Source organism: Cyprinodon variegatus, unplaced genomic scaffold (genome assembly GCF_000732505.1).
Source record: "Cyprinodon variegatus isolate N-32 unplaced genomic scaffold, C_variegatus-1.0 Scaffold317, whole genome shotgun sequence".
NCBI classification, from domain to species: Eukaryota; Metazoa; Chordata; class Actinopteri; order Cyprinodontiformes; family Cyprinodontidae; genus Cyprinodon; species Cyprinodon variegatus.
Genome location: NW_015150770.1, coordinates 348863 through 375197, shown reverse-complemented (window position 1 = coordinate 375197; position 26335 = coordinate 348863). Strand labels below are relative to the sequence as shown.

Here is a 26335-nt window from a genome sequence, read left to right as displayed (position 1 = left end):
TGTTGCTAACTTGGCCATCGGAGAAGTAACTGTTGCTAACTTGGCCATCGGTAAAGTGGCTGTTGCTAACATAGCAGTCGGTGAAGTGGTTGTTTCTCCTTAGTTGTCCATAACGTAACTGTGATAACATATCCTCGGTACCAGAGCTGATTCTAACAACCGTCACTGATGTGGTTGACATTTTATTAAAAAGTTTCCAAGGACCAAATGAAGGTTTTTTAACATACAGTAAGCCCAGAGTGAAATGCAATGTTTACTCTCTTTCATTTAGATACAAAGATTTTACAGATTTCACAAAAAAGTTAAAGCAAAGATAAAAAAAAAAACCTTTATAAGACTTCAGCCTTGAACTCTAAGGATATTGTTCAAGAAGATTAGCTGTAAAATAAAAATCGTTGAATCCTTGAATTGTGACACTAGCACCACCCTCTGGTCCAACCTTATTAAGGTAGAATACTTTAATACCTTTGATTATTTATTGATGAAGTACTAAAAAAGATATGATGCAAACATCATGAATTAAATCTTTTTCCTGTTTTCAAAGCTTATTTTAGCTACAGTTGGTGCCCTCTACTGGCAGTTTAGTAGAATGCAACTCTATGAAACCTTGTTTTTTATTTTTATTTATTTTTTTTTGTTTGTTTGTTGCATTTGCAATTATCATTGTTTTCAAGGCATCCAGCGCTGACAGTTTCTGGTGTGACCACGCTTTGGAAAAGTGTTTTTGTTGTTTTGCACTTTTGACAGCACTTCGGTTACATTCAGTGTTTTTACATTTTGTTATTTAGTTTTCTTTGTATTATCTGCAGGTTTCAGACAATACTGAACTGCTGTGAATATTTTTCTATTGTTTTTTTTTCCATACGCTATTTATCAGTTATTTATATCAAACTTGTAAAGAATGTTCCTGAAATCAATTATTTAAATATATTTTTGTCACGTTTAATTTATTTTCTAGCCAGCGTTCTTTCCTTTTTCTATTTGTTTTTATCGGAGGACAGAAACTTTGTAATATATGTTTGAAACTGATTTGTTGTAATTTAAGAATGTAGACTTAGCCTCTTTGGGAGGAAAATGACCCATTTGTTGGTAACCGTCAGCTCCTTCTCCTCCCTCCTTTTCTGTGCTCATGAACACTCAGAGCTCACCAAACATTCATTGTGTAAATAAGCAGAGTTTCCTGACAGCTTATTTAAAAAAAAAACAAAAAAAACAAGGGGATTCCTGTTCTTAGCTTTGACCTCGTATGGTTGTTTGCATGTTCAACATTCGTCTTTTCTTTGCATGTCGCTGTTAAAGATGTTCACCTGTTCCCTTTTTCTGTCTTGGCTCTTATGCATTTTTTTACTCAATCTGTTTTCATTAGTTTAACCTTCAGATTTTTAGTTTTTCCAATGTATTATTTTTGCCGGTCTTCTTCCTCGTTCCCTTTATATTTGATTACTGTGTGCGCACGGTAAACTTGCAAAGCATCCTCTTCACTCATCTCTCTCGGAGAAGGACCCCACCGGCGTTCGAGGCGCTCACTCAGGCCAGCTGGGTGGGTCACCAGAGAAAACCTAAAGCAATACCTTCCATCATTCGCTTTTTCTACTGTGGGAATCCAGAGCACACTGAAAGGACTCGGAGCGCTGCCACTGAGCAGGATTACCACTGGCAATGTATTCCCTTGTGATGTTACTGTGAACAAATTCAGTGCTAAAGGAATAAATCTGTTGACTTTGGCAGGTTTCATACTTCATATTATAGTTCTTCATTTCTGTTAATTCAACTGACTTTGAACGGAAAATGGTAGAACTGAGCTGCTTCTAGTTTATGAAAGTAATTGGTCGACGTTAAAGTAGGAAATAACAAAAAGCTGTTTAAAATTAATAATTTTTTTGCATATTTTAGGAAAGGGGAAATGTATAAAAGTTTCAGCATTAAATATCCCACTAAAGGTGCACAGTTACATGTTTTGGCTTTTTTAAATTAATAACCAACTATATAACAATGGTTCAAAACAGAGTCTGCAGCCTTCTGCTCGCATATTATTAGTTTTTGATCTGTTTGTTAGTAAACAAAAATTATGAATATTTACGACTAAAGAGGTACGATAATGCACATGTTCACAGGGATGAACATGGAAGAGGCCTACTGCAATTAAAATAAAGTTTAAGATACAATATGAAAAACAGAAAAAAAAATTATTTTAGGAGCGGAACAGCGTCTGATGTTTCAGCTGCTGTTCCGCTCCGCTCTGTTAGTACGTCATATGCTTGGTTGATCTGATTGGTTTATTTGGCCCGTCTATCACCAACATAGGCCAATCAGCTAACCAGTATTTTCACCCCTTCCCAAAATTACTTCAACGGAAGGTTTCCAGATGGATATGCGGAGCCAGGTTAGGTGGCGGGTGGAAGTGGATGTTAGAGTTAAACAGGTATGTGGTACAAACTTTCTCACCAGAATAATAGAGGCAAACATATTTTGCTGGCAAGTTTCAACATTATAAGTTAATTTAGGTCTGTGTCTGTCTCCCTGTCAGTTCCACAATCAGCTTCTCTAATTGGTTGATGAGGCGCATTGAGCAACAAAAGTAACATTTTTCTAACTCCAGTAGCTGCAGCGTGTGAAGCACGTCATGCACATCAGAAGCTCATGAGGTGCTTCAGCTGCTCTAGACATGCTGCAGGACCTTTTGATAGCGCCTTGATGCACCTCAACCATGTAAACCAGCTGCTTCTGCTGCTTAAAGCACGTTAGGTGTACAATAAGTTTATTAGTTGCCATCTGGCTTTCTGGTCATTCAGCAGTACTCCCAGCAGGTGGCGCTTTTTGTCTTTTTATGTCTTTTCATTGCACATGGTGCTGGAATTATTTATTAGGCTCAAAAAGGGTCTAAACAAAATCAGGACCTTGATGTATGAAATCTTATTTTATCAGGATCATATCGCTTTTCTGGTACGTTTTGGAAAGACAGAATGTGTCTATGCACTTAAACTGTCAATAATTTTAGGCTGTAAATCATTCACTGAACTCTGTCTCTAGGTTTAACTGTTTTAACAATTGCAATGATCTGGTTAAAGTTATAATTCAAAGTGGTCAAATAACAGTTTGACTCTTCCAGATTCCTCTACTTTTGCTTTTTCTGTCAGAGATATTCCAAATAAAACTTTTCCATGAATAAGATGAAATAAACATATTCACTAAGGAGGAAAAAGGATGAAATAAACTTTGATCCATGTAAATAAAGTAAATTCAACCTTTCTGCGGCCATTTTTTAGACTGCTGTGTTTCTCAAATAGGATGTGAAACCATCTGACCTTTGACCTTGTGACAGGAAACCAACTGACCTGAATAAACTGATTCTGCTTAGAAGGAGTGACGGCTGCAAGATGGCTGAGCTGCAGCTGCTTATAAGGCTGCATGTATCAGAGATGGGCAATGTGGCGTCAACAAGTCATCTCCATGTCATGTATTTAATCTACCCAGCCAATTAACCAGGTGAGTCCAATCTGCACAGGTTAATTCACGGTGAAGATTGGACTCACCTGTTTAATTGGCTGGGTAGATCAAATACATGACATGGAGATGACTTTTTGACTCCACATTGCCCATGTCTGGCATGTATACATTTAAGCCTGAGTGATTTTAATCATGGCGGCTGTTCAGTCATTAAGGCTGAAGGGAATACTGGAGGTTAAAATGGAATTTTCCCCTCAGACTGAAGGCCAAAGACACATGATGCGTGTTTGAAGTCGGCTGTTTGTGCAAAAGGTACCAACCAGGAGACCTGAGCAGATCTTCTACCCTCGACACTCAGCATGAAGGTGGTAAAGTCTATCGATCAGCGTCGTCTCCAGGTGTTTGAGAACTGGCAGGTCCTGGTCCGGTCCCGATCCAGGCGGCGTCGCTGAGCCTGGGGAGAAAGATCCCTTTCTGATGGTACCGAGTAGCAGGCGGTGGAAGTCCTCTCTGTCCAGGAGCTGGTCCATGTTCTGCAGGAAGAACCCCTCACAGAACCTGCAGAGTTCAGCTGCTCCATGGTGCTGCAGACAAACGCGGGCGCTTTAGACATACCATCGATTTGGCCCATCTGACAGGTTTAAACCAGTTTTATATTTGGAAATCTCCTCCTCCTCTCTGAGGTTAAATTCAGCGAGGAGGAGGGGTCATTCTGTCAGTTTGAGGGTTCTGATCAGATGGTTGCGTTTCTGTACCTTGGCGGTCTGATAGACGCTCACGGCATTATCCAGAGTCAGACTCTGAGACAGCATCACCTCACAGCATCTCTGCAGACCTCGGAGTTGGAAGAAAAAGGCCACAGGCAGCAGCTGCAGAACAAAACATTAAAGATAAGCAGAGATGACGTCATCAAACCAGCAGGTAGACGATCCACCTGACTGACTCACTTCTCTTTGAATTGGAAACAGAACAAGAAGCAACCAGCTGTAGAACTAAACCTTTCTGTATTGATGGGGGATTTGGATGAACTCTCTGCTGGTTAATCTGTCTCCTTGAACTAAGAAGGTTTTGGGTTTGAATCCAAGTGACTGACTGCATCTATCAGCAGTTGATGTAAAATCAGCCCTCCTGTCTGAACATCTCTGTTCTGGCTCTGAAAGCCTGTGGGTTCTACCTTCTTGGCTTCAGCAGGAAGGATCTTCAGCCCGTCGGTTCCTCCACAGTACAGAGACCTCATCACCATCTGGAGGAGCAGAGACACAAACCTGTTTATCACCAAACCAGTCAGGTCTGACCCAATCTTCAGGAACCAGAAGTCCGATTCCCACCTGGAAGGTGCCGTACGTCATTTGGCTGATGTGGATGATGTTGTCTGGCGAATCTGCCAGCATCTGCCGGAACCTGACGGGTCCAAAAATACACAGTAAGTTCCATTTGAAAGAGTGCAGATGTTCCGGACCGGCTCAGAATCTGTCCTCTGTGTGAACCAACCGTTCAGAGGCGGACATCAACAGCACCCGATGAGCGAAGAACGGACGGCCTTCCACCATGAACGTCACATCTGACATCTCCTTGTTGTTCAGGAAGCGGATATCTGGCAGCAGAGCAGAAACGATCAACTGTCGGCCCGATTCAGCAGAACAGAACCTGCTTCCTGGCAGCAGTGAGGAGAATTACCCAGCTGAGTGGACCGAGCCACGTCCGCCGGTGGAACGGCGGGGACCGGGGAGCCGCCGTAGCAGTGAGACACCAGCGAGGCCAGCTGCTTGGTCAGAGCGTAGTCCTGCAGAGGAACCGGCGTCAGAACAACACGTCACTCAAACCTCCAGCAGTTCTCATTTCTATTGGCTTCCTTTGAAAAAATCGCCTGATATATTTGGCTGATCTTTTCTTCCACTGCAAAGTTATTTATTTATTTATTTCACACAGGTTTAAATGGTTTTATGTGTTTTAAAAATCAGATTCAAACATTGAAGGACTCCTTTGATCTCATAAAAATTTTACCTGATTTAAATACAAATTGGTCAAAATCAAAAATGTGTATTTTAGGCTTTTTAAAGATTGATAATGAGCCAGAAAACTGCAATTGTTGCACCGCTGCTAAACAGTGACTGGTTCCCAGTGGAGGGGAGGAGGCCTACCCTGCTGGTGGCCAACAGGCTGAACAGGAAGGGGATCCCTGCAGACAGCAGCTCGGGGCTGAAGTCCTCCGTCCTGATGGAGGGGAAGTCGCTGAGGAGGCGGAGGGTGACTTGGTTTCTGCCGAGCTGCTGGGCCCTGCGGAGCGACTCCAGCCAGGTGTGCAGCTTCCAGCGGACGCCTGGTCAGAGCACAGAGACGAGAGCAAAACAGGACTTTCACTGATAGAGATGACTCAGCATAAATCTGATCCCTGCATCCAAGAAGGTTTTCTTTTTTTTCTTCTAAATTATCACAGAACTAAATTAAGCTGCAGCATCAAATACTCAGCCTGTTTTTCTATTAAAATAATTAAGAATTATAAATCTTCTCACTGACGAGCAATTCTTTTAAGTTAATATCTTTAAATCTATTAGACAATATTAAAATAAATGTTTTTTTTTTTCTGTAGAGGACAGGACACGGAGAGCAAATGCTGCCCCTAAAAAGAAACGTTTTATCGCAGGCATGGAGTGGAAGAGATGCCGAGTTTGGAAGTAGAGACCAAACCAATTTTGCTTGTACCTAGTTAACCACATTAGAAAAATCCACAAGGAAATATTTGCTGATTGGGACTTTTTTTATCGTTTCATATTAGATTAAGCACTTGTTACCTCCTATTGTGTTCCAATGAATTAACAAATAATATTGTGCATGCTCTCCTCAAGCTCGAAGGAACTTGGAGTGAAGCTAGATGGGAGGAACTGTCAAGGCTGTAGGCGCTCTGGAGCGGAACGGGGCGCGGTGGTTATGGGGGATGTGGGATTTCAAGGTTAATATACTTAAAGCTAAGGTACGAGGCCATAGAAAGCTGGGATTCCTCTGTTTCCTTTATAAAGTTCCTTGCAGAACACAAAACACAAATTTTCTGCATGAGTTCAGGTAGAAGATAATCTTGGATCGATGGATTCAGACATTTCTGAGCCGATACCCACATACAAACAGTCGGAACGTTCTTTACAGCTGGAAGCAGCTCAGAGCGGAAGGAAAACAGAGGAGCAAACTGACTTCCTGTTGACTGAAAAGGTCAAACTGTTAAGAAGAATGTTGGAAGTTGAAGATTATCTTTGACTTGATTCTCTTCCATCTGGGGCTTTGGGTTTCGTTTCGGTCTGCAGAACTGATACAGAAGTGAGGATGACTAGAGATCTTCCTCTCACCCATCTCTCTCAGCTCCATGGTAACATCCAGGTATCCGTGCTCGGCGCTGTAATACGCCGCCTGCTGCAGAGCTTTCATCGTGGCTTTAGACGCGGAAGGAACCGCGCTCAGGGAGTCCGCCGCCGGATGCCGGGTCGGGTCCTCGGGCTCCTCCACTCCTTCAGCCAGGATCTCCTCTAGAGACAGGATGTCCTCCTTCCTGTGCGGCGGCTGAAGCAGTAGTCTCCTCACGATGTTCCTGCAGAGGGAAAAAAAATGCGTCTCAGAGTAAAACCGGCAAACCCAAACGTCCCTCTGGAGGCGAGCAGCACCTGTGTCCATGAGCTGCGGCGTAACTGAAGCAGTTCATGTCCTCGAACAGAGGGGGCGTCAGCGAGGTCCCATGGTGCGCTCTGAGCAGAGGGTCCGCTCCATGGGTGAGCAACAGGCAGACCATCTCATAGTTACCTAACAGGAGGAGACGATCCTCAACATCAGGAATATGAAGATGAAAAACCGAGGAAGTTACAGAGAAAGTTTCTCTTCTTTCACTAAAGACCTGCAGCTGCTGCAAGCTGCAGCGGCGTTTCCGCCGAGCTCTCCACTCCGTCCAGCAGGACTCCGCCTTCAACGTCGGCACCAGCCTCTAGCAGCAGCTGCCAGAGGAGAGACGGAGTTCAACAACCAGCTGTGGCTCCAGACAGGCTCAAACAGGGGGGTAACTTTAGCGCTCACCTGAGCCACACAGAGGTGACCGTGCAGCACAGCAAACGTCAGCGCCACCCAGTGCCGACTGCCGGGATGAACAGAAGGGTGTCGGAGAGAGTTGGCAGGGACCTGAATAGAAAGGAACAACCTCTGTAGAGAGAGTTCCATCATACCAAGAAAGGTCAGCGCGCCACTACCTGCAGGTTCAGGTGGGCTCCGGCCTCCACGAGCATCTGCACCATAGCTTCATCTCCTGCTGCTGAGGCGTACATCAAAGGCGTCATTCCCTGCAGGAACAAACAATGCAGAACGATTGGGGGAGGTGTTAGCCTAATGAGTTAGAGAAGTGTTTGTGCTGTGAGACGGTTGCAAGTACCCACAGCCTGCATTCTGGGTTCCTGAGCAAGACCCTTATCCCCACACTGTTCCATGCTTAATAAAGGGATTTACACTTTCTGCAGATAAATCCTCCTCATCAGGTAAAATTTCTAAAAAGTAAAAACTAAATGAAAATGCAAAAAAACCATAAAGAAGCAGGCCTGCCCTCTGCTGGCTGCTAAAAGTAATTACATCTTGGCTGATTGTTTTTGCTGAGGATCAGAAATAAATAAAACTTTTAAAACGGCATTAAAAAAACATAAAAATATACAGCATTTTAAAATAAATAAAACGAGAAAAAAAATGTTCTAATTGTGACTGAGTTTAACCAAGTGCTGAGAGCTTCACCTGCCACCCATCCAGCCACGATATCTCCTCTCTTCATCTTTTCCAAACTTTATCACAGGCATGAAATCTATTTTTTATTTCGTGGAAAAAAACAATAAAGCTGCTGGACTAAATAAACAAACATAGAGGTTAACATGTTAAAACCGGATGTGTGATTCAAACCCAAACCTGGTCGTCCATGGTATTGATGCCATCTGCGCCCAGCAGTCGGGCAGCCTGCTGGACCAGATCTGCTCTGCCACATGAGAGCATCCGGAAGCCCAGGTCCAGGTGGAACTTTCCTGAAGCAGCTGCAGCATCCAGACATTTGAAGGACTGGAAGCAACACTCAGACCTGAAGGAGAACAACAAACATCAGGATCTCTTTGCAGGAGTGATGAATAAAGAGAGGATTGAAGAATCTCTGACCTTAGCTGTCTGGGCTCACAGTCCAGTCCTGGGAGGAGCAATCGGGCTGCCTGCCTGACATCATCACTGTCCACCAATAAGCTGCGGCGATGTTCGGCATGCACCACGGCAACCCTAATCCACTCCATGAGAGGAGGGAGGAGCAGGAACGGCCTGAACGGAGACCAATCATAAAGGCAGGAGGTCAAACACAACGTCCAGAGCTGGGATCATCAGAGGGCAACGCAGGCGCACCGTTCTCTGCTCAGAATCACAGCCGGGGGCTCCAGGTTGGGGTTCTCCAGGGATTCCATGTGCGGGTTGGACAGGAAGTAGTAAAGAGAGCGGAGGGCGGAGGAGGCCCATGAAACTGAGGGCTGGCGAACCGGACCGGCGCCGCCGACAGCAGGGCTGGAGGTTCGCAGACGCTGCATGTGGTGCATCGCTCGAGACACAAGGTCACCTGGAGGACAGAGACACTGATTAACTGGAGGTTCTGCAGCTTCTTCCCACTGATTGAATTAAAACAAACTGTTTAAAAAAAAAGATACAGTCTTAGCCCTTTATGTAAAAAAAGAAAGAAAATTACATATAATTCTAAAGACTCAAATTTTAGTTCAATTATTATTAATAATAATAAGATTTCAGGTGACAAGTAGTGACCAGCTGCTGTTCATCAAAGCATTGAAAAAGTCATCACCATGGCGACCAAAAGGAGGACATCTACTAATGTGTTACAAGAAAGAAAAAAACATGAGCAATAATTATAGAAAGAACTGCAGCTGAAAACAGGATCATAAAGGGCTTTTCCAGGAGCAGGTCCTACAGAGGAGCTGTGTGCAGCGCTGACATCTGAAAGCAAAGGCAATGTTTCATTTCATTTTCTCTGCTTCTTTCTTTATGCATGCTCCTGTCTCCTTGAACCCCAGTCGGCCGCGGCAGATGGCTGCTCACGGGACAGGTCACCACTCGATCGCAGGGCAACACAGAGACACGCACACACTCACACCTAAGGAGAATTTAGAGAAGTTAATAAACTAACAGTCATGTTTTTGGAATATGGGAGGAAGCCTAAATCCTGTTAGGCAATGATTATTTTGATTTCTCAGAGTTGCTGCTTTTGAAGAAGCTTCCTTGTTGTTGGACGTATTTTTATTTTTTTTTTACAAACCGTTTGGAGCTTAATCTAAGATGTTAATTATTTTCAAACTTGACAAAGATTAGATTAAACTCATTGTTCTCTGGTACTTTAGAAACTTTACTTTGGATAGAGCTCATTGTTAGAGGACTGAGGTTATCCTGAGACATCCTGCTATAGCCTTCAGCTGCTGGAGGACACACTGAACATCTTTCTCTACATCAGATACGACTATTGTCTTCTACTAAACACTGACTTCTAGAGAAAATGTTTTATTTTTTTAGTAGAAAAGTCTTAAATATACAGCCGCCTCTATTCTCTGGTTGGATTCAATGAATGGCAGATTTTAAGACCTCAAACCCACTCCGGTTCTCCCAGTGATTGTTAATGAAGTACGGAGGCCTGCAGGGTGTGAAGGTGCCTCTGTGTTCTGGATACAAGCCACGCATTATTCAACCCAAGGTGTGAGGGGAGCAGGCAACCAACAAGGAGGAGTCCCAGGAGGCGGTTGGAACACAGACTTACTGAGCTCTGTGATGCTGCCTACACAGGTGGCGAGCAGCGACTGCTCCAGTGTCCTCAGCTCAAGCTGGATGTAGGCGTCCTCCCTGCTCTCCCATGGTTTCTCAGGAACCTTTGTGTACGGACTGATGTGGGCCGGCAGACTCAGCTCCCCTGAACACACAAACACAAGCTAACATGAAGTTAACATTGGTCTCAGGGAAAAAACAATGTCTTCAACTGTTCCCTTCAAAGTAAAAGGATTTATTGCTGTATTTTTATTTGAAGTAGTTTCTAAAAGTAGATCTCCATGGTTTTTATTGAAGGTCTTTAGTGTTTTTCTTTTGGACATTGGTGCTTGTCCTAATCAGCATTACATTGTTTTTACGAAAATTGACGAGCACTTTTTTTCTTATTGTGAAACAAATCTAAAACCTTCAGGAAGTAAAGAAGATCAACCAGTTTTTTATTACCGTAAGTTTTTAGCCATCCAAAATAGGTGGATTTAGGAAAAAAAATAATTTATACAACCCTAAATACAATGTTTTCTGCTGTCAAAGATGTGAACATGATAAAAATCTGAAATCAAATGTGTTTGAGGAAAAATTAAATCAAAACAATGTTTTACTTATTTTTAGATTCAGTCTTCTAAACTTCATCGCTGCCATAAAAATACAGGTGATCTGCTGGTTAGCCTGAAACAAAGTTCCTCTGCCCCCAAAAAGACTTTCCTGATATTGTTGTAATTTAAATCAATATTTAAACCTTTTTTTTTTGGCCTCCAAACAGCCAAACTTGGCAACAGCCTCCTTAAGCTTTGATTAAACAAAAATAAAAGTTTAATGTATGATAAGCAAAGCAGCAAAAAAAAAAAAAGAAACAGCAGCAGGGGAGTAGAGGCCTAGTGGTTAGGGCATTGCACTTAATCCAGAGGTTCTGAGTTCGAGTTCCACTCCCGCTGTCTGGCTCCCTGAGCTAAGACCCTTAACCCCACACTGCTCCCTGGGCGCCGCACGATGGCAGCCCACTTCTCTGCAATGGGATGGGTTAAATGCAGAGAGTGAATTTCTTTGCGCTGTACTTGTGACAATTACAATAAAAAGCTGAAAAAAAACAAAAACATGGTTATGGCGGCATCATGCTGAGGGATTGAACCAGGTTAGTTTTTAACAAGAAGGCCTCGTGATTAGGGCATAGACCTCGGAATGTTTAGGTTCTGAGTTTGAGCCCCAATTCCACAGACTGCCACTCTGGGTCCCTGAGCAAGACCCTTAACCCCACACTGCTCCCTGGGCGCCGCACAATGGCAGCCCACTGCTCCCCAAAGGGAAGGGTTAAATGCAGAGTAAATTTCTCCAATGTGAGATCAATCAAGTTCAATTATTATTATTATCAATGAGGGGGGGGAAACCAACATGTCATCAGGTGTCTTCTAGAAAGCTGACAGCTTTCAAATGTTTCAGGAGCTTCAACAGAAAAAGGAAAAGTTCTGGAATTATAGAACCAGCGTCTAGAAGATTGATTGAGAGAAACCAGACATCTCCTCATAACCTGAGATTTGGACAAACTTTGGCAACATGGCAGAGAAGAGGGTAAAGATGACTCCTACCAGCGGAAGGTGAATCTAAGCCCCCCCACACCAAAACACACAGCTTGCCTTTCACTTTTCAGGCTTTTATAGATTCCTTCCAAACACGTCGGCTACGACTAGAGGCCCGCTGGACCAGAGATCTAGAGAGATTTATAAACACAGGCTGATCTGTGCTTCGATACCAAACTGCAGCTGCTGCTCCAAAATGGCCGTTTCACGTCTGTGATCAAAATTTTGAGTAACGATTATGTCGCATTTGTCTCTTATTTTACTCAATGCGGGAAAACTTTGTCGCTGTTTGTCACTTCCTGTCTGAGTCCCGACATTCCCGTCAAATTGGTGCGTAGGTCTGACCAAACCGACCTCTGGAGCCGTTTCCCTTTAAGAATCTTGAGGAGCCTGGGTTTATATATTAATTGGAAACAAAATGGTTTACTTCTATGACTCTCTCCATGCTTCTCTGGAGTCAACCCCAGAAACTTCTGGATCTCTGAAAACCTCCATTACCCTAAACCCAGGCAGCCAGTTCACCCAAACACCCCAACCTCCGGCATAAACACACAGATAAGCCTCCATGAGCTTCGTTCTCTGCATGAATGGAGGATTTGCTGACTCCTGATGTTCCACTCAATGGAAACGGTGTCAGAGACGAAGGTCTTTACAATGACTCTGTCCTGAGAGCAAATTAAACACGTTCGCCCACTTTATAAAGCAGAAAATTAAAACCTACATGGCTAAAATTACCTTTAAGAATTTTATTTAAAAAAAAGAACAAATCTGTCAAAACTAAAATAATCAGAATAAAATTATCAAAGGTTTTAGGTCACACGTCTCCAGCTCACCTGGATTTAGTGATGAGGTCACTATAAAAACTGTGGTGAAACTGAGGATCTATTTCAACCATTTGATCAAGAATGACATCATCAACACCCCTACTTTAAGGAAATCAAGTTTATCTCCAGACCTAAACCTTGACAAGGCTGCTGAACAGGTCTAAGGAAGCTTTGTGTGAAAGTCTACAGTAAAAGCATCACAAAAAAAGGAACGCAAAGATTTGAAGTCTTTTAATTTATTAATGTTGCTGAATTTTACAGTTTTATAGTCTAATCTATAAGTCTAAAAGTCCAGTTTGGAAAAGATAACCTGTAGGTTCTGAAACAGATCTTGATATGAAAAAAATGTTAGATGAGCCTTTTTCAAATTTTATTTTCTAACACTTCCATTTATTAAGAAGTTTTGAAAAAAGAAAAAAAGTAAACTGCACATAAGAATAAATCAATCAAGTCAATGTTGTGTCATTGAGGGACCCTCTATCATATTTGGTAGAATAGTTTCAGATCGATTCTCCATTCTAATTAATCAATAGTGTTATTCCCCCTTTTTATATTTAATACACTTTTTTCATTTTACTTCCCATTTTGCCTCCTGTGTCCTCAGAACATAAGTGAACCTTTCCATGTTGAATATTTCCTCCACTATTTTCAGCCATTCCTCCTTTGTAGGAAGTTCAGCTGTGAGCCACTGCCTTGTTATCAAGCAGCAGCTTTATTAGGCATCTATCAGGGGCCAATGGGATTTAGTCCCCACATACAGTCCTAAACCTTTCTTCAGTATCTCATAACCTAAGACCTCCTTTAATAATTTCCTTTATCTGGCCCAATATACCTTCAGTTATGGCATTTCCACAATATGTTAGATGCCCAAACTAATCACTCTTCATCTCCTTAGCTCTACCTTTCTTATACCTTATCCAAAATACTTAGGTTATCCTGTGCTTTTTTCTGCATGTCGGCTGCTATAGACTTGGACTGCTGGAGGACATGGAAACCCCTTTTCGTCATTCCATCTCTATTCTCCCATTCTGCAGCTTCATCTGGTCTGTTCCTGTTTGGCTGTGACTCCATCCTGGAGAGAAATATCAGCTGTGCTGCTGCCATCAACACCTTTGTTTCTAGATGTTGGAGCTTGGCCTGTTTTCCAGTGTAGTCCTGTTTCTCTGATTTTGACTAACTGGATGTGCTCTCTTCATCCTCTGACATGGGAGCTCACTCGAGCTTGTCTGCGTTTTGAATCTCTGCTTCTTTTTCTATGTCTGCTTCTGTCTTCCTGAACCCCAGTCTGCCTCAGCAGATGGCCGCTCACACTGAGCCTGGTTCTGCTGGAAGTTTCTTCCTGTTCAAAAGAAGTTTTCCTCTCCACTGTCGCTAGAAGCATGCTTACACTGCAAAAATGGTCTAGAAATAAGTAAAATATTTCTTAAATAAAGTGTATTTAATCTTAATTTGAGATGGTAAATAGGATGATTTGCCAATGGAATTAGTATCTTTACTCTTAAAACCAGATTATTAGATCATATGGGCTTGAAATATGAAAATGCAGTCGTTTTTTTCTCATTTTAAATGTAAATTGTCTTGTTCCATTGGCAAAGTGTCTTACTTATCTCCTCAGTTCAAGAAAAAATGCACTTATTTTGAGAAAAAATTGCTTATTTAGATTTCAATTTTTTGAGGTGTAGTGTGAGGGATTGCTGAAGAGTCAATGAGTCGATGCAATCAGCTGGTTTTCCTTAGATAGAAAACTTTGAATCAATCTGACTGGATGATCTGGTTGAAGTGTAAAGTGCATTGAGATGACGTGTTGTGAATTGGAGCTATAGAAATAAACTGAGTTGCATGTGTATGGTCTGCTCCCTTCGGTCCACCCTGCTGTGTTTACAGACTTAAGCTGTAAAAGCAACCATTCATATAGAGAGGAGTCTGAACAGGACAAAGCACAAATCAGTGTTTTCTGATCCTTACCTGTGTAGTAAAACAAGGAACCGCACTTGTCCACACCTCTGCTCCTGGTCCAACACAGACCTCCTCATACACAGAGCTACCAGTGATTAAGTAATTTCCCTGCCGGTGTGAAGCTGCTCAACGAGCCCAGAACCCGCATCCTCAGACATGCTGGGGGGGTGGAAGGGGCAAACAGAGGCTCAGTCACTGAGTCTGGAAACAACAGGCCTTTTCTGCTGTGTGGCATAAAGCCGGGAGTGTTTGGCTGCAACAACGGACCCAAACAGGTCGGGGTCACCTGAGAGCAACAGCTGGGTCCATCAGGACCAACCAGGTCTGGTTACGGTGGCAGGAGTCCAAAATAATCCAGTATCTGGCTCTGGTCCCACTGTCTGAGCCGCAATCGCTTAGAGATTATAATAATGTAAATCATCTTACTGTAGTGGAAAATTGTCTCTGTTCAAATCAAGGGAAATGTTGCTTCTATTTTTAAAGTATATCTATTCTGAGAGGAGGTAATAATATTGTAAAGAGGTCTAGTTGGAGTTGCATCTTGAAATTGACTGAGAACTTAAGAAGGGAGCCAAAATTAGGGTTATGGTATTAAGATCTTCCACTTACACTCACCACCAAACATTAATCCTCAGGGTTAGATGTGGAAACACTTAGAAGTGTGATAAACTATTAGATAAAGAGCAAAAAGATGAAGGCAAAGTTCAAAGAGAAAGAATTGACTAAGACATTCTTAAGCCTAATACAGGAATGATTTCCATAAGACTACCAGGCAGTCTGAGGTCCACCAGAACAACAAGCAAAAAGATGCACCTGTAAAACCACAGATTTAAATATCAGAAGAAGATAAAGATGCAAAATGAGGAGGTAATCTAGCTTTTTTAGAGATGGAATCATCTGGGGAAAATAAACCAATCACATCTTTTAAATGATCAAGGGTTAACAGGTAACAGCTTGTAGTAGGAGAGCTGGTTGGAGGTTTAAAACATGAACACTTATAGGAAAAAACTCACATGAATCCAGAAACACCTACAGGGACTCAGCATCCTGCTGCAACCTGACTCTTCACACGAGGAATTACAATTTGGGTCAAAGTGTAGATTTTTTTTACAGTGCATCAGAAGATTCACTAATATCTTAAAACAACCAGAACCTTTTGAATAAAAATATTATTCCGGGCTTCAGAAATCAACTCACTAAAAATCTATTCTTCATCAGAGGAAAATTACGTTACAATTTTGGAACGGCCTCGTCAAAGTTCTGACAGTAAATCCATGGGGTCATAAGAGGGAGAGTCTGGTTCAGAGATGACCTCATGACCTCAGACAGTCAACTTGTTCCTTTCAACAAATTCAGGAGATGACTTGAAATCAAAGAGTGCTTTAACAAAGGATTTATTCAGGAAATGATTTTTTTTCTTTATATCATAAAACTAGTAAACAAAATACTAGAGTATTTGTCAGATTAAAAAAGTTCTGAGTTGATTTCAGTTTTTGTGGATCATTGTCACAGGATGCAGGAAAAACATAGTAGAATTATCTTTAGCCGCATGACTGCAAGGACAGATGCACATTATGAAATAATATAGGAAGCTGCTATAGGCTTAAGCTGCTGGAGGACACAACCACCAACTTCAATTCAATTCCGTTAAATTCTATAGCGCAAATTCACAACATATGCCATCTCAATGCACTTTCCAGTTCAACCAGTTCATCCAGTCAGATTGACTCAAAGTTTTCTATCTAAGGGAAACCAGTTAATCTCTCATTGACTCGAATGACCACATCCCTTCACTCTTCATTCTCTTACCTCTGTTCAGTTTAGAATTTCTTTGTTTTCTTTTTTTCCTCTAATAGTCCTCCATAAGACCTGTTTCTGTTTAGCTGCAACTAGAGGTGTCAAAAATGTTGATACTTGGAAAAGTATTTATACTAAACACTGTATCTAAATACTAATTTATAAATACTAATTTGGCATGGTATCGATATTAAAAGGTTTATCTTTGCTACTGCTGATTTTAGATATCTGGATTATTTGTTCACTAAAGGAATAATGACTCAGACAGCTTTTAATCTTTTCTTAGATTTGGAGTTATTTATTTTGCATTTATCATCTACAAATGTCGTGAAATTATATTCCATGCTGAAAATGAAAATGTTTTTTTATTTATTTAATGCAAATAAAAGCAAATTTCATGCCTTTGATTATTTATCATTTTTTATTCTCAAAACATATTAAAAGATAAGGAAGTTTTGTGTCGAGATGCTAGAAGCTTACAGCTTGAAGGATCTCTGCAGACCTGTTAATGATAGAAAGCCGTTTATTGGAGTCCTCAAAGAGACGGACTGTTTCTGGGCTTCCTGTCTGCTGCTCGATCAGACTCAGGCTTCAACCCGTCAACCTCCCACAACACTCAACAGGAAAACGTGTTGCAATGAATGATGTTAGCCTCCGACCCTCACGGACGACACAAGGGAGCTCTGTATGGCTTCCAGACGGCCGGGCAGGAGGTTCACAGCTCAGGCGGAGCGTGTCCTCATCCTGCAGCCACAACATGCATCAGGTTTCCTCATTAAGGCGTCAATAAGCCCATTACTCCAACTACAACTAACCTGCTCCTAACTTTTTGTTGACATTGGTCTCCTAAAAAATAATAAAACAGACATTTAATTGGCTATAAAACCTTTGCTATGAACACTTTGTCCATCCAGGCCTTTTCCTGCACCGTCTGAATCACTCATTCACAAGAGAAGTGCTCTGTGGTGAAAGGCTGTCCAACCAAATCCATGCAGGAATTCATGGCCAATCTCAGGGGTCTGAGATGCACCAAGGAGAAGAAACCGACTGTTGCTCAGTGGTCCTAAGTTCTCTTTTCACATTAAAATAAAGATTTTGTTTATTTAGAAAATCAAGTTCCCAGAATCTGGGGGAAAAGCAGACGGTTCAATAATCAGATCTCAATGACGGCTTGGCTGCCATGTTATGGAGGTTACTAAATTTCCAGTGGCATTGGGGCAAACTATTCTCCCCAGTAAAATAACTGGCCTTCATGCACAGTTACAGTGGCTCAGATGCTTTAACACTTTGTCCCAAGTGGGGTCGCGAGGGGTGTTGGTTCCTATCTCCAGCAGTCAATGGGCGAGAGGCGGGGTCCACCCTGGACAGGTCGCCAGTCCATCGCAGGGCAACACAGAGACACACAACCATTCATCCACACCTAAGGAGAATTTAGAGAAGCCAATTAACCTAACAGTCATGTTTTTGGACTGTGGGAGGAAGCCGGAGTACCCAGAGAGAACCCATGCATGCTCAGGGAAAACATGCAAACTCCATGCAGAAAGACCACAGGCCAGGGATCAAACCCGGAACCTGCTTGCTGCAAGGCAGCAGTGCTACCCACTGATCCACTGAGCAGCCCGCTTTTGGTTTTACCTGCTTAAAAATGTACTGCGTTAAAAAAGCAAAGCATCAATATACTGAAGCTTTTCTCTCTATCCAGATCCGTTCAGGACAGGAAAGAATCTGACTTTACTTTGCTAAATTGGTTCTATTTTTATATTATTTTTCTTTATTTAATCTGCGTTAACAGCAAACCTAATTTCAACCATTCTTCAACTGTGATCTAAATGCCCAGAGCTGCAATTATAGAGCTCACAAATACAAATACAGCAGCTTAGAAAAGTTTTCACAGCTGAAACTTTTCCACGTTATCTTTAAATCACAAGTATTTTTTATTACAATTTAATGCGAAAGACCCAAACAATGTGTTTTATAAATATATGTAATATAGACAGATAAAAAAAAAACCTGTAGAGGGCATTGTGCAAAAGTATTCAGCCGCTCCAAGTCAGACTTTTGTGGGTCAGCTGCAGTTCTTTTACGGTTTGTCTCTACCAGCTTTAGCATCTAATAACCATGATCAGCTCAGTCAGATTAGATGGACAGTGTTTGTGAGGAGCAGTTTTTAGACTGGGTTCAGGTCTGAACTTTAACTAAGCTATTCTAACACATGAATTTAAACCGTTCTGGCTCCATGTTTCAGGTCGTCCTGCTGGAAGGTGAACCTTCGATCTTTTCCAACATTTTTTTTCCCCTGGATTTACCTCTAACCCTCCTCCCACTCCCCCCAGAGCATGATGCTGCCACCACTATATCTGACTGTGGGGATGCTGTGCGTTAGTTCTCCATCACACTATGTTGCAACTTCCTTCTCATGGTTACTGTCTCCAACTGGACTTCTTATTGCTTTCTTCTTGCCACTCTTCCATAAAATCCACATTTGGTCATACTGATAGTCACCATGGGTGTCTTGGCTGCAGCTCTGACCAGTTATCTCCTTGTTGGCCTCCTGGTTGGTTTGCAGTTGGTCCTTTCTCTTTCTATTTCCAGATGATGTGTTGATCAGCCTCCATTAGATGTTTTAAGGATTTAGAAATTATGATATTGGCCAATTCTAATTTGAACTTCTCTACAGCTTTATCCCTGGTCTCTGTGTTGCTGTTTGCTCCCAAATATTCACTGAACAGCCCTCTGAAGGCTGCAACAGAGCAGCTGGAATAGAACAGAGGGGGGTTTACACACAGATGAACTCTATTAGCAATCAGGCACTTTTCATTTATTTGCAAAAAGAAATAATATTTGATTTTTTTTTTAAATCATGTATAACCGTCTTTCTATTTTACGATTATAAATAAGATGATTTTGTTATTTTCACAAAAGATTCCAACAAAACACATTTATGTTTCTGGTTGTAATGTGACAAAATGTGGAAAAGTTTAAGGGGTGTGAAAACTTTTGTAAGTCACTGTATACGACCAATTATCTGCTTGTTAAACCTTAATGAAACTGAGGATGAGGCACTTTTGCACAGTTCTAACACAATATTTAAGCTAAGAGTTTAAACTGTCAGATATCAGTTAAATTATAAACGGAGTTTGAAGCAGGAAGAAAACAAAGTGGGAAGTTTCCTCTCAAAAGGTGCAAAACTGTGACTGAATATTTTCACAATAGTTTTTTTATTCTAGACAAAATTGGGATTTTTGTCATAAAAACAAATATTTAGATCCATTTTAATAAACTCCCCCATGAAGCTGTTCTCCAGGGGGAAGTGGTTGAAGTCTGACTGCTTAGCGGGGGACCGGATTCAGGAAGAGCATCCAGCGTAACCACTTTGCCGAGTCTGAGACCCCTGGAAATGGGGCCAGCCCACAGGAACCAAACAAAACCAGTCCATCTTAAATCCTCATTATAACGATTCTCTAACAACTGAGTCATTAAAGTTTGCTTTTATTTCTGAATAAAACAGCGAGTCCAACAGCGAGGTCAGTCTGCTTCCTGGTTATTAAACTAATGACCAGTTTCCTGTCTGGGGAGGCCGGGGTTCTCCAACCATCCTCTCTCTGTTGTTAACCCCCCCCCCCTGATCTGGAGGGTTCCACAGTGGGACTGAGACCAGAGGAGAAAATCATACGTATGAACTGGAAGCAGGAAACTTTCCAGCTGTGAATATTAACCAGCTGGTGAAGTTAAAACCAAAAGGAGCGTTTCAGTCAGACGCCTTTTAATCACTGGTTTCAGTTTATAACTAGTTGAATTGTGTCAAAACAACATAAAGTAAATCCTCTTCTTCTACCTGAGCTGTGTGATACACACTCAGCTTTGTTTTAAAAAATATGAATATAAAAAAATCTAACTATGGATGTCTGGGGGACAGTGATTGGCCTCCATGTTCTGAATGCTGGCGTACCATAAAGAATAAATGATGAACAGTTTAGTTTGTGCTTCAAGTCGTTGCTCATAGGAAGACGTTACTGGATATAACCTAACGGAATATCTTCAGAACGGCTCCAAATGACACTAAACTCATATGGGCGATTAGAACATGATGGAATAAAGTATAATCAACAGCCCAATGTAAAAAAAAAAAAAAACCGGCGTTCCCCTTTAAGGTTCATCCCAAACTGTAGTCATGACACATCACTGTGACCTCTGCTCTCAGGTGGGATGGCCTTCCCTCTCTAGGAGAAGGCAGCATCATTGGTAAACTTTTATTTACCAAACGCTTCTTGGATTGCTGCCCTCTGACATTTGTACCTTACTTACCCAGAACAGCTTCTTATTCCCTGAGATCCAAAGATCAGCTGTTGCTCACTGTTCCTTTTGCCGGACAGAGCAAAGGAAGAAAGCCTTTAGCTATGCAGATACTTGTGTGTGGAATTTTTTTTACAAAGAAACTGGAAATTGACTTTGAGTTTTTATCTTTAATAGTTGAAAGTGAAAGAATTTGAAGCAGCCAAAAAGATCTGTAATTGTTTTACTTGATATGTTTGTTTGGTTTTGTTTATGTCATTTATTTTAATGTATCTACTTTGCTGCCTCTTGGCCAGGACTCCTATGAAAAAGAGGTTTTTAACCTCAATGGGATTTTATTCCTGGTTAAATTAAAAAATAAAATGAAATTATACTAAGCAGGATGCAGACATCACTAGACTGGATCACTGCAATAAACTGTGACTCATAAAATGTGGAAATATTTTGAAGTTCTATTTGTTTGTGAAGCTTTAATGTTTGAGGCTGATAAGAAGATATAAAACACTCAGTTATTGATCTTCAGCTTCCCTCCGGAGCTTGTTGGACATTTTCCTCTTTCCAAAGAGTCAGAACTCACCGTAAGCGTTCTTCCCACAGATCAGATGCTCATAGGGCTGCAGGAGGCCCCACAGCTCAGAGTCGCTGTTCACGGCTCCGTCCAGCAGCTCCACGGTCACCGCACTGCGCGTCGAGCTTTCCGCCAACCTGGCCACGCGCTGCGCACGTCTCGCAACTTCTTCTGCCAAACTTTCCACGAAAGCCGCGAGGCAAACTGCTGCGTACTCATGCACGCGCACCGAAACGCGCGTTTCCACCATCCACCTGAAGAAGCGGCCCACGGACAGGACGAGCCCGCAGCGCGCAGACTTACCCACGGTGTCCCCGGAGGTCATGCAGAGCAGAGAGACGGCTCTGACCGCGGAGGAGCCGCACCTGTCGGCCAGAGCCCAGCTGAGCACGAGCCGCACCGCGCTCTGCACCTCCAGGCGCGTGCACCGCCTGTGGAGCTCACTGAGCCGCTGCGCCTCCCGGGACACCCGGAGCAAAGCCCTGCGCAGCAGGAGGGACAGTCTGCTGACAGCCTCCGGGCTGAAACACTCACACCCGGAGGCTCTGTGGACCACATCCTGCAGCTCCGACTCCGTCCACGGATAGTCCTCCAGCTCGGGCAGGCAGGCGCATCTGGCCAGGGTGTCCGCCGCGTCCTCCGGCAGCGCGCTCACCGTGTCCCAGCTGGAGGTGGAGCCGCTGCGCGGCCACCATGAACCCCGGAGAGGAGCGCTGACCGACCGGCTGGACGGGCTGGCCTCCCCGGCTACATAACCTGAGTCCAGGCTCAGGTTCTCCAACGTTTTCACCACAGCAGAGTTGGACATGTTATGAGATCCGGACAAGAAGAGACCGAAACGAACTGGCCTCAGGTCAGGATGGAAACGAGCTTTTTAGGCACATCTGACCAATCACACCTGAGGGCAGTGCTGCTCTACAGCGCCCCCGTGTGGCACCAATAAGCACCTCAACTGCCTCCAGCTGTATGGTCAAAAAACAAAACAACTCAGTGATTAATACAGAAGGTACGGAAGAGGATTAGGGCCACTGGAAAAAACAAAAAAAGTTAACTGATTTTTACATTTTATTTCAGTTTAGTATGGGAAAAAGTCAGAATTCGGAATTTTTTCTCAGAATTCTGACTTTAATCTCAGAATAATGACTTTTTTTCCCATACTAAACTGATATAAAATTTAAAAATCATTTAACTTTTTTTTTTTCAGTAGGAAGAGGATTAGGTTCACTAAAAAAATGTTAAAAGTTAACTAGTTTTTACATCTTATTTCAGTATAATATGAGAATTTACAGCCATGTCTGTTTTAGAGACTAAACTATCTCTATTGTTTTAATCACCTTCTGCTCCTCGATTAATGAAATAGCATCACCGGAGGCCCCTCAGGGACGTGAAAAGTTGCCTCATTCAGTCATTTCCCACCAATGTGTTCCTGTTCCTCCCAAACAACTCACATCTTTGTCAGTGAAGCTGAGTGCTCCACATCTCTTCCTTCATGGTGCCCATCTACATTGAGATCAGAAGTTCTGAGATTAAAGTCAGAAGTCTGACTTTTTTCCCATATTAAACTAAAATAATATTCAAAAATCAGTACTTTTTTTTTTTCAGTGGCCCTAATCCTCTTCCATAGATTAAAGATAAATTTAAGTACGGCTGAAACAATTAATCTGATTAATTGATTATTGAAATAATCGTTAATTAATTTAGTAATGATTAATCATTGCCTGGAGTTTAGAGACCCTGACACATGCCTTCAGCTGACAGAGCGACCCACTTAGAGCAAGAATTATATCTCTGGACTTAGTGCAGGAGGTGAGAAACAAAAGGATCCTAACTAAAGTAACATCTCGTTGGATAATGTCTCGCACTCTATGCATGAATTTTTGCACATTTGCTGTCTTTGTCAATTAAATAACATTCTGCTGTTAATTTTTGCTCATCCCTGGTGTTTCTGCTATTTTTTCCACATATCCATTACAGTAAAAATGTCCACAGCTGTATATTGATTATTTATTCTCCACAGTATTTATATTGTAAAAATACTGTACGGTATAGTACTTATAGTACTCTGCCACATATTCTGTTATTTCTATGCACTTTTTAAGGTCCAAAATTATGTGACTTTTGCTGTAATGATTTTGCTGCTTTTAACACAAGAATTTACCTATTGTGGGAAAATAAAAGGATTTTCTATTCTGTCACACGAAGCATTGCTCGTTTTTGGCGAAAGGTAAGTTGCTTCAGGAAATCTTATAAATGAACAACATTGAGTTTCTATCCATCAAAGAGGGATGTTTGGGTTTCCATCTCTGTGACCCACTTTAGGACGGGTAGAAAATGATTAAATAGATGCTTTCGGTAGCTCCTCCATCTAAAGCCTTTCAATCAGTTTCCAGATTGATTTTAGGATCTTTTCTTTTGAGGTTTGAAGTCAACTGTCCCAGATAACGGATCTAAGAACTCCAGCCAAACCAGTCTGTTTCTATTAACTGTGCCAAAATTGAAGGAAACAGATGATTGGACTTTTTTGAATTGCACCAAGATCGAGAGTCATGCTGCCTTTACTGTGAACGGCAATAAATGGTTGACCATAAAAGAAAAACACAAAGCAGATACAAGCTGTATTGTTGCAGAATCAAATCCATCAACTGTTCCTGCTTCTGTTCAACACTAAAGACCAAGAACATGTTCTACTGACGTCTTAGCACTTAAATAGTAAAATATAAACATATTCATATCATAGAAACTGATGGCATCAAAGTTAAAACCCTATTATTATTATTTTGTAAGTTAAAAACCCCTCTAGAACATTTCTACTTACTGTAGCTAATCTACAACTAGAGACGTTCTTTACCTAAAGTAACCACTAGATGTCACTGTTTCCTTCTTTCTAATGACAGGGAGTTAACAACTTTAACCCACTTATGTTTATCTACTGTCAGATTCTAAGAAAAAATAACTTATCATCTCAAAATCTTTTCAACATTATGCAACAAATAAAACAAAATAAAGAGGAAATAAAGAGCAAATTTGCTTTGATCCATAAATAACTGAGCTAAAAGTCCCTTTCTTAGTGTTAGCTCCATGCGTACAATCAGGAGTGAGCCAGCTCACTGTGACACAGCTTCAGTCCAACAGAACTGGCGCCACAGAAGAACTGAAGCCGATCCAAATAAGGCATCCAGATGTTAATATACACAAAAAACCCAAACTGGAACTGGGGCAGTAAACAGTTTATAAAGGCAGACTGAGCAGGTTCACATCTACGTTTGAGATCCAGAGACGTGTTTTAAAGGGTGATGTGTTTCATTCCAGGGAGAAGTCCTAACAGGAGCCCGGTGTTCTGGCTGAAGCAGCAGAACATGAACATGCAGGACCAGCAGAGCTGCAGGTGGAGCCTGGTCTGCTGGCAGCCTGGGTCCAGACTCATCAAGCATCTCTGACTGAAGAGGGAAAGTCCTTCATCCAGAACCTGAAACTTTAGTTTCTACAGGGTGGGTTTTCCTTCCACAGGAAAACCCACTGCTATCAGGAAAAACCAAAAACGCAGAGCAGGATTCTCTATTCCAGAAAAGGAACGCCCGCTTTTCTGTAGAACCCATGAAGGTTCTGGCCCTATTCTGGATATTCAATTCAATCAATCAAACGCTGATTTGGAGCTTCTGGAACAACCTTCCAGGTTATCCAGAACTGCTTTGGATCCATGTCAGGGTGGAAAACCCAGTTATGGTCCAGTTTCATTCAGCTGCTGTTGTTCTGAGGTCAAGATGAAGATTAAGGAGGAAGGTCTTCCTCACTAATGCATCCCTTTTAGGGAAGGGCCTGTATCAGCAGCAAAACAGCCCCTCAGCATGATGCTGCCACCACTGTGCTTCACGCATGGTTAAAGAAGGTCCATGAGGCTAAAAAAAAAAAGAAACATTCATGAACGTTCAAACACAAACATGTTTGGAGGTTCGGGTTTAAAACGACCGTTTCTCTGGAAAGAGGAGATCCTGCTCAGCTTAATCGGACACATCTAAGATCACTCAGCAAGCAGAAACACTTGATAAATCTGGACGCTGCTGCTCTGTTCAGAGCTTCAAACCAACCTGCTGCGGGCGGGAAAAAGGCCAAAGAGCTTCCATGAAAAGTTGCTTCAGTCTAAAACCTCCAGAACCTTCTGACAGTTGAAGTTCTTATTGCTGAACCCAGAAACTGACCCAAACTGAGAGGCTTCAAACATTCAAACCAAGTCTGGTCTCTGATCCAGAACCTGCAGCTCAGGAGCCGCTGGGCGGCGGCTTGGCTCCGCTCTGGTCGCTGCTCCTGGTGGAGGACAGAGTCCAGTCCTGGTCCAGTGGGTCGGTACCCTCTGATGCAGACAGGCTCTCAGACTGAGCCAGAACCAAAGCGGCAGCACCGGACAGGTTGGAAGCTGGATCCCATCTGGGGTCTCCTGGCAGTGGTGGGGGGTCTGGGCTCCCTGGGGGCTGGTAAGGCGGTGGCCCCATCAGCGGGGAGTCATCAGGAGTGAGGGGCCCCTGGCTGTGGATGATGATGGGATCAGGAGAGGGCAGCGGGGCCCCCAGCTGCTCCAAAGCTTCCAGGTCCCTGGGGTCCTTGGAGGGGCTCTGGTCTGGAGATATGGAGTCAGGCTGAGAGGAGATGATGTGGAGACTCAGGCCAGCTCTGGCTGAGGACGGCTGGACCGGGCCCAGCAGAACTGGCAGCTCCTGGCCCAGAGGCTCCCTGGGCAGCTCCTCAGGCTTCCCTGCAGACAGAAACAGAGATGATGGAGAAGATCTTCAGGAGGAACGGAGCTCCAAACCTTCATGGGAAAGGTGGTACCTGGAGGAGGAAGGTCCAGCCTCATCCTCCTCAGCTCCATCATGGAGGCCTGCAGCTGCTGGATGATCAGATCGTCACTGAGGAAGAAGGTCTGAGCGATCCGCTCCTGGAGGAACTCCCTCAGCTCCTCCAGAGACATCCTGAGCAGACGCTCTGCAGGGGGGAGAAGGAGAGCCTCAGCTGGACCAGAACCAACATCCGTTCATCCATCCATCCATCCATCCATCCATCCATCCATCCATCCATCC

At 42.7% G+C, this 26335-nt stretch overlaps 2 protein-coding genes across 3 annotated transcripts in view; both read right to left on the bottom strand.

The window, feature by feature from the left end:
* Positions 1–22199, bottom strand: part of LOC107090944 (ankyrin repeat and BTB/POZ domain-containing protein 2-like) — a 63060-nt gene extending 40861 nt beyond the window's left edge. For both annotated transcript variants that reach the window (XM_015384599.1, XM_015384598.1), the window contains exons 1-17: positions 21273–22199; positions 10250–10399; positions 8842–9049; positions 8608–8760; positions 8368–8533; positions 7671–7760; positions 7501–7602; positions 7325–7421; positions 7098–7233; positions 6786–7024; positions 5589–5767; positions 5125–5230; positions 4939–5041; positions 4776–4848; positions 4622–4690; positions 4203–4316; positions 3768–4031 (exon numbers count right to left, since the gene is read on the bottom strand). In XM_015384599.1, the coding sequence (XP_015240085.1) occupies positions 3789–4031; positions 4203–4316; positions 4622–4690; positions 4776–4848; positions 4939–5041; positions 5125–5230; positions 5589–5767; positions 6786–7024; positions 7098–7233; positions 7325–7421; positions 7501–7602; positions 7671–7760; positions 8368–8533; positions 8608–8760; positions 8842–9049; positions 10250–10399; positions 21273–22071 (3027 nt within the window). In that variant the 5' untranslated portion in view covers positions 22072–22199 and the 3' untranslated portion in view covers positions 3768–3788. The remainder of the gene's footprint in view (positions 1–3767; positions 4032–4202; positions 4317–4621; positions 4691–4775; positions 4849–4938; positions 5042–5124; positions 5231–5588; positions 5768–6785; positions 7025–7097; positions 7234–7324; positions 7422–7500; positions 7603–7670; positions 7761–8367; positions 8534–8607; positions 8761–8841; positions 9050–10249; positions 10400–21272) is intronic.
* A 982-nt stretch (positions 22200–23181) lies between these two features.
* Positions 23182–26335, bottom strand: part of LOC107090933 (USP6 N-terminal-like protein) — a 23187-nt gene continuing 20033 nt past the window's right edge. The window contains exons 13-14 of the mRNA XM_015384587.1: positions 26088–26240; positions 23182–26010 (exon numbers count right to left, since the gene is read on the bottom strand). Coding sequence (XP_015240073.1) covers positions 25520–26010; positions 26088–26240 — 644 coding nt within the window. The 3' untranslated portion in view covers positions 23182–25519. The remainder of the gene's footprint in view (positions 26011–26087; positions 26241–26335) is intronic.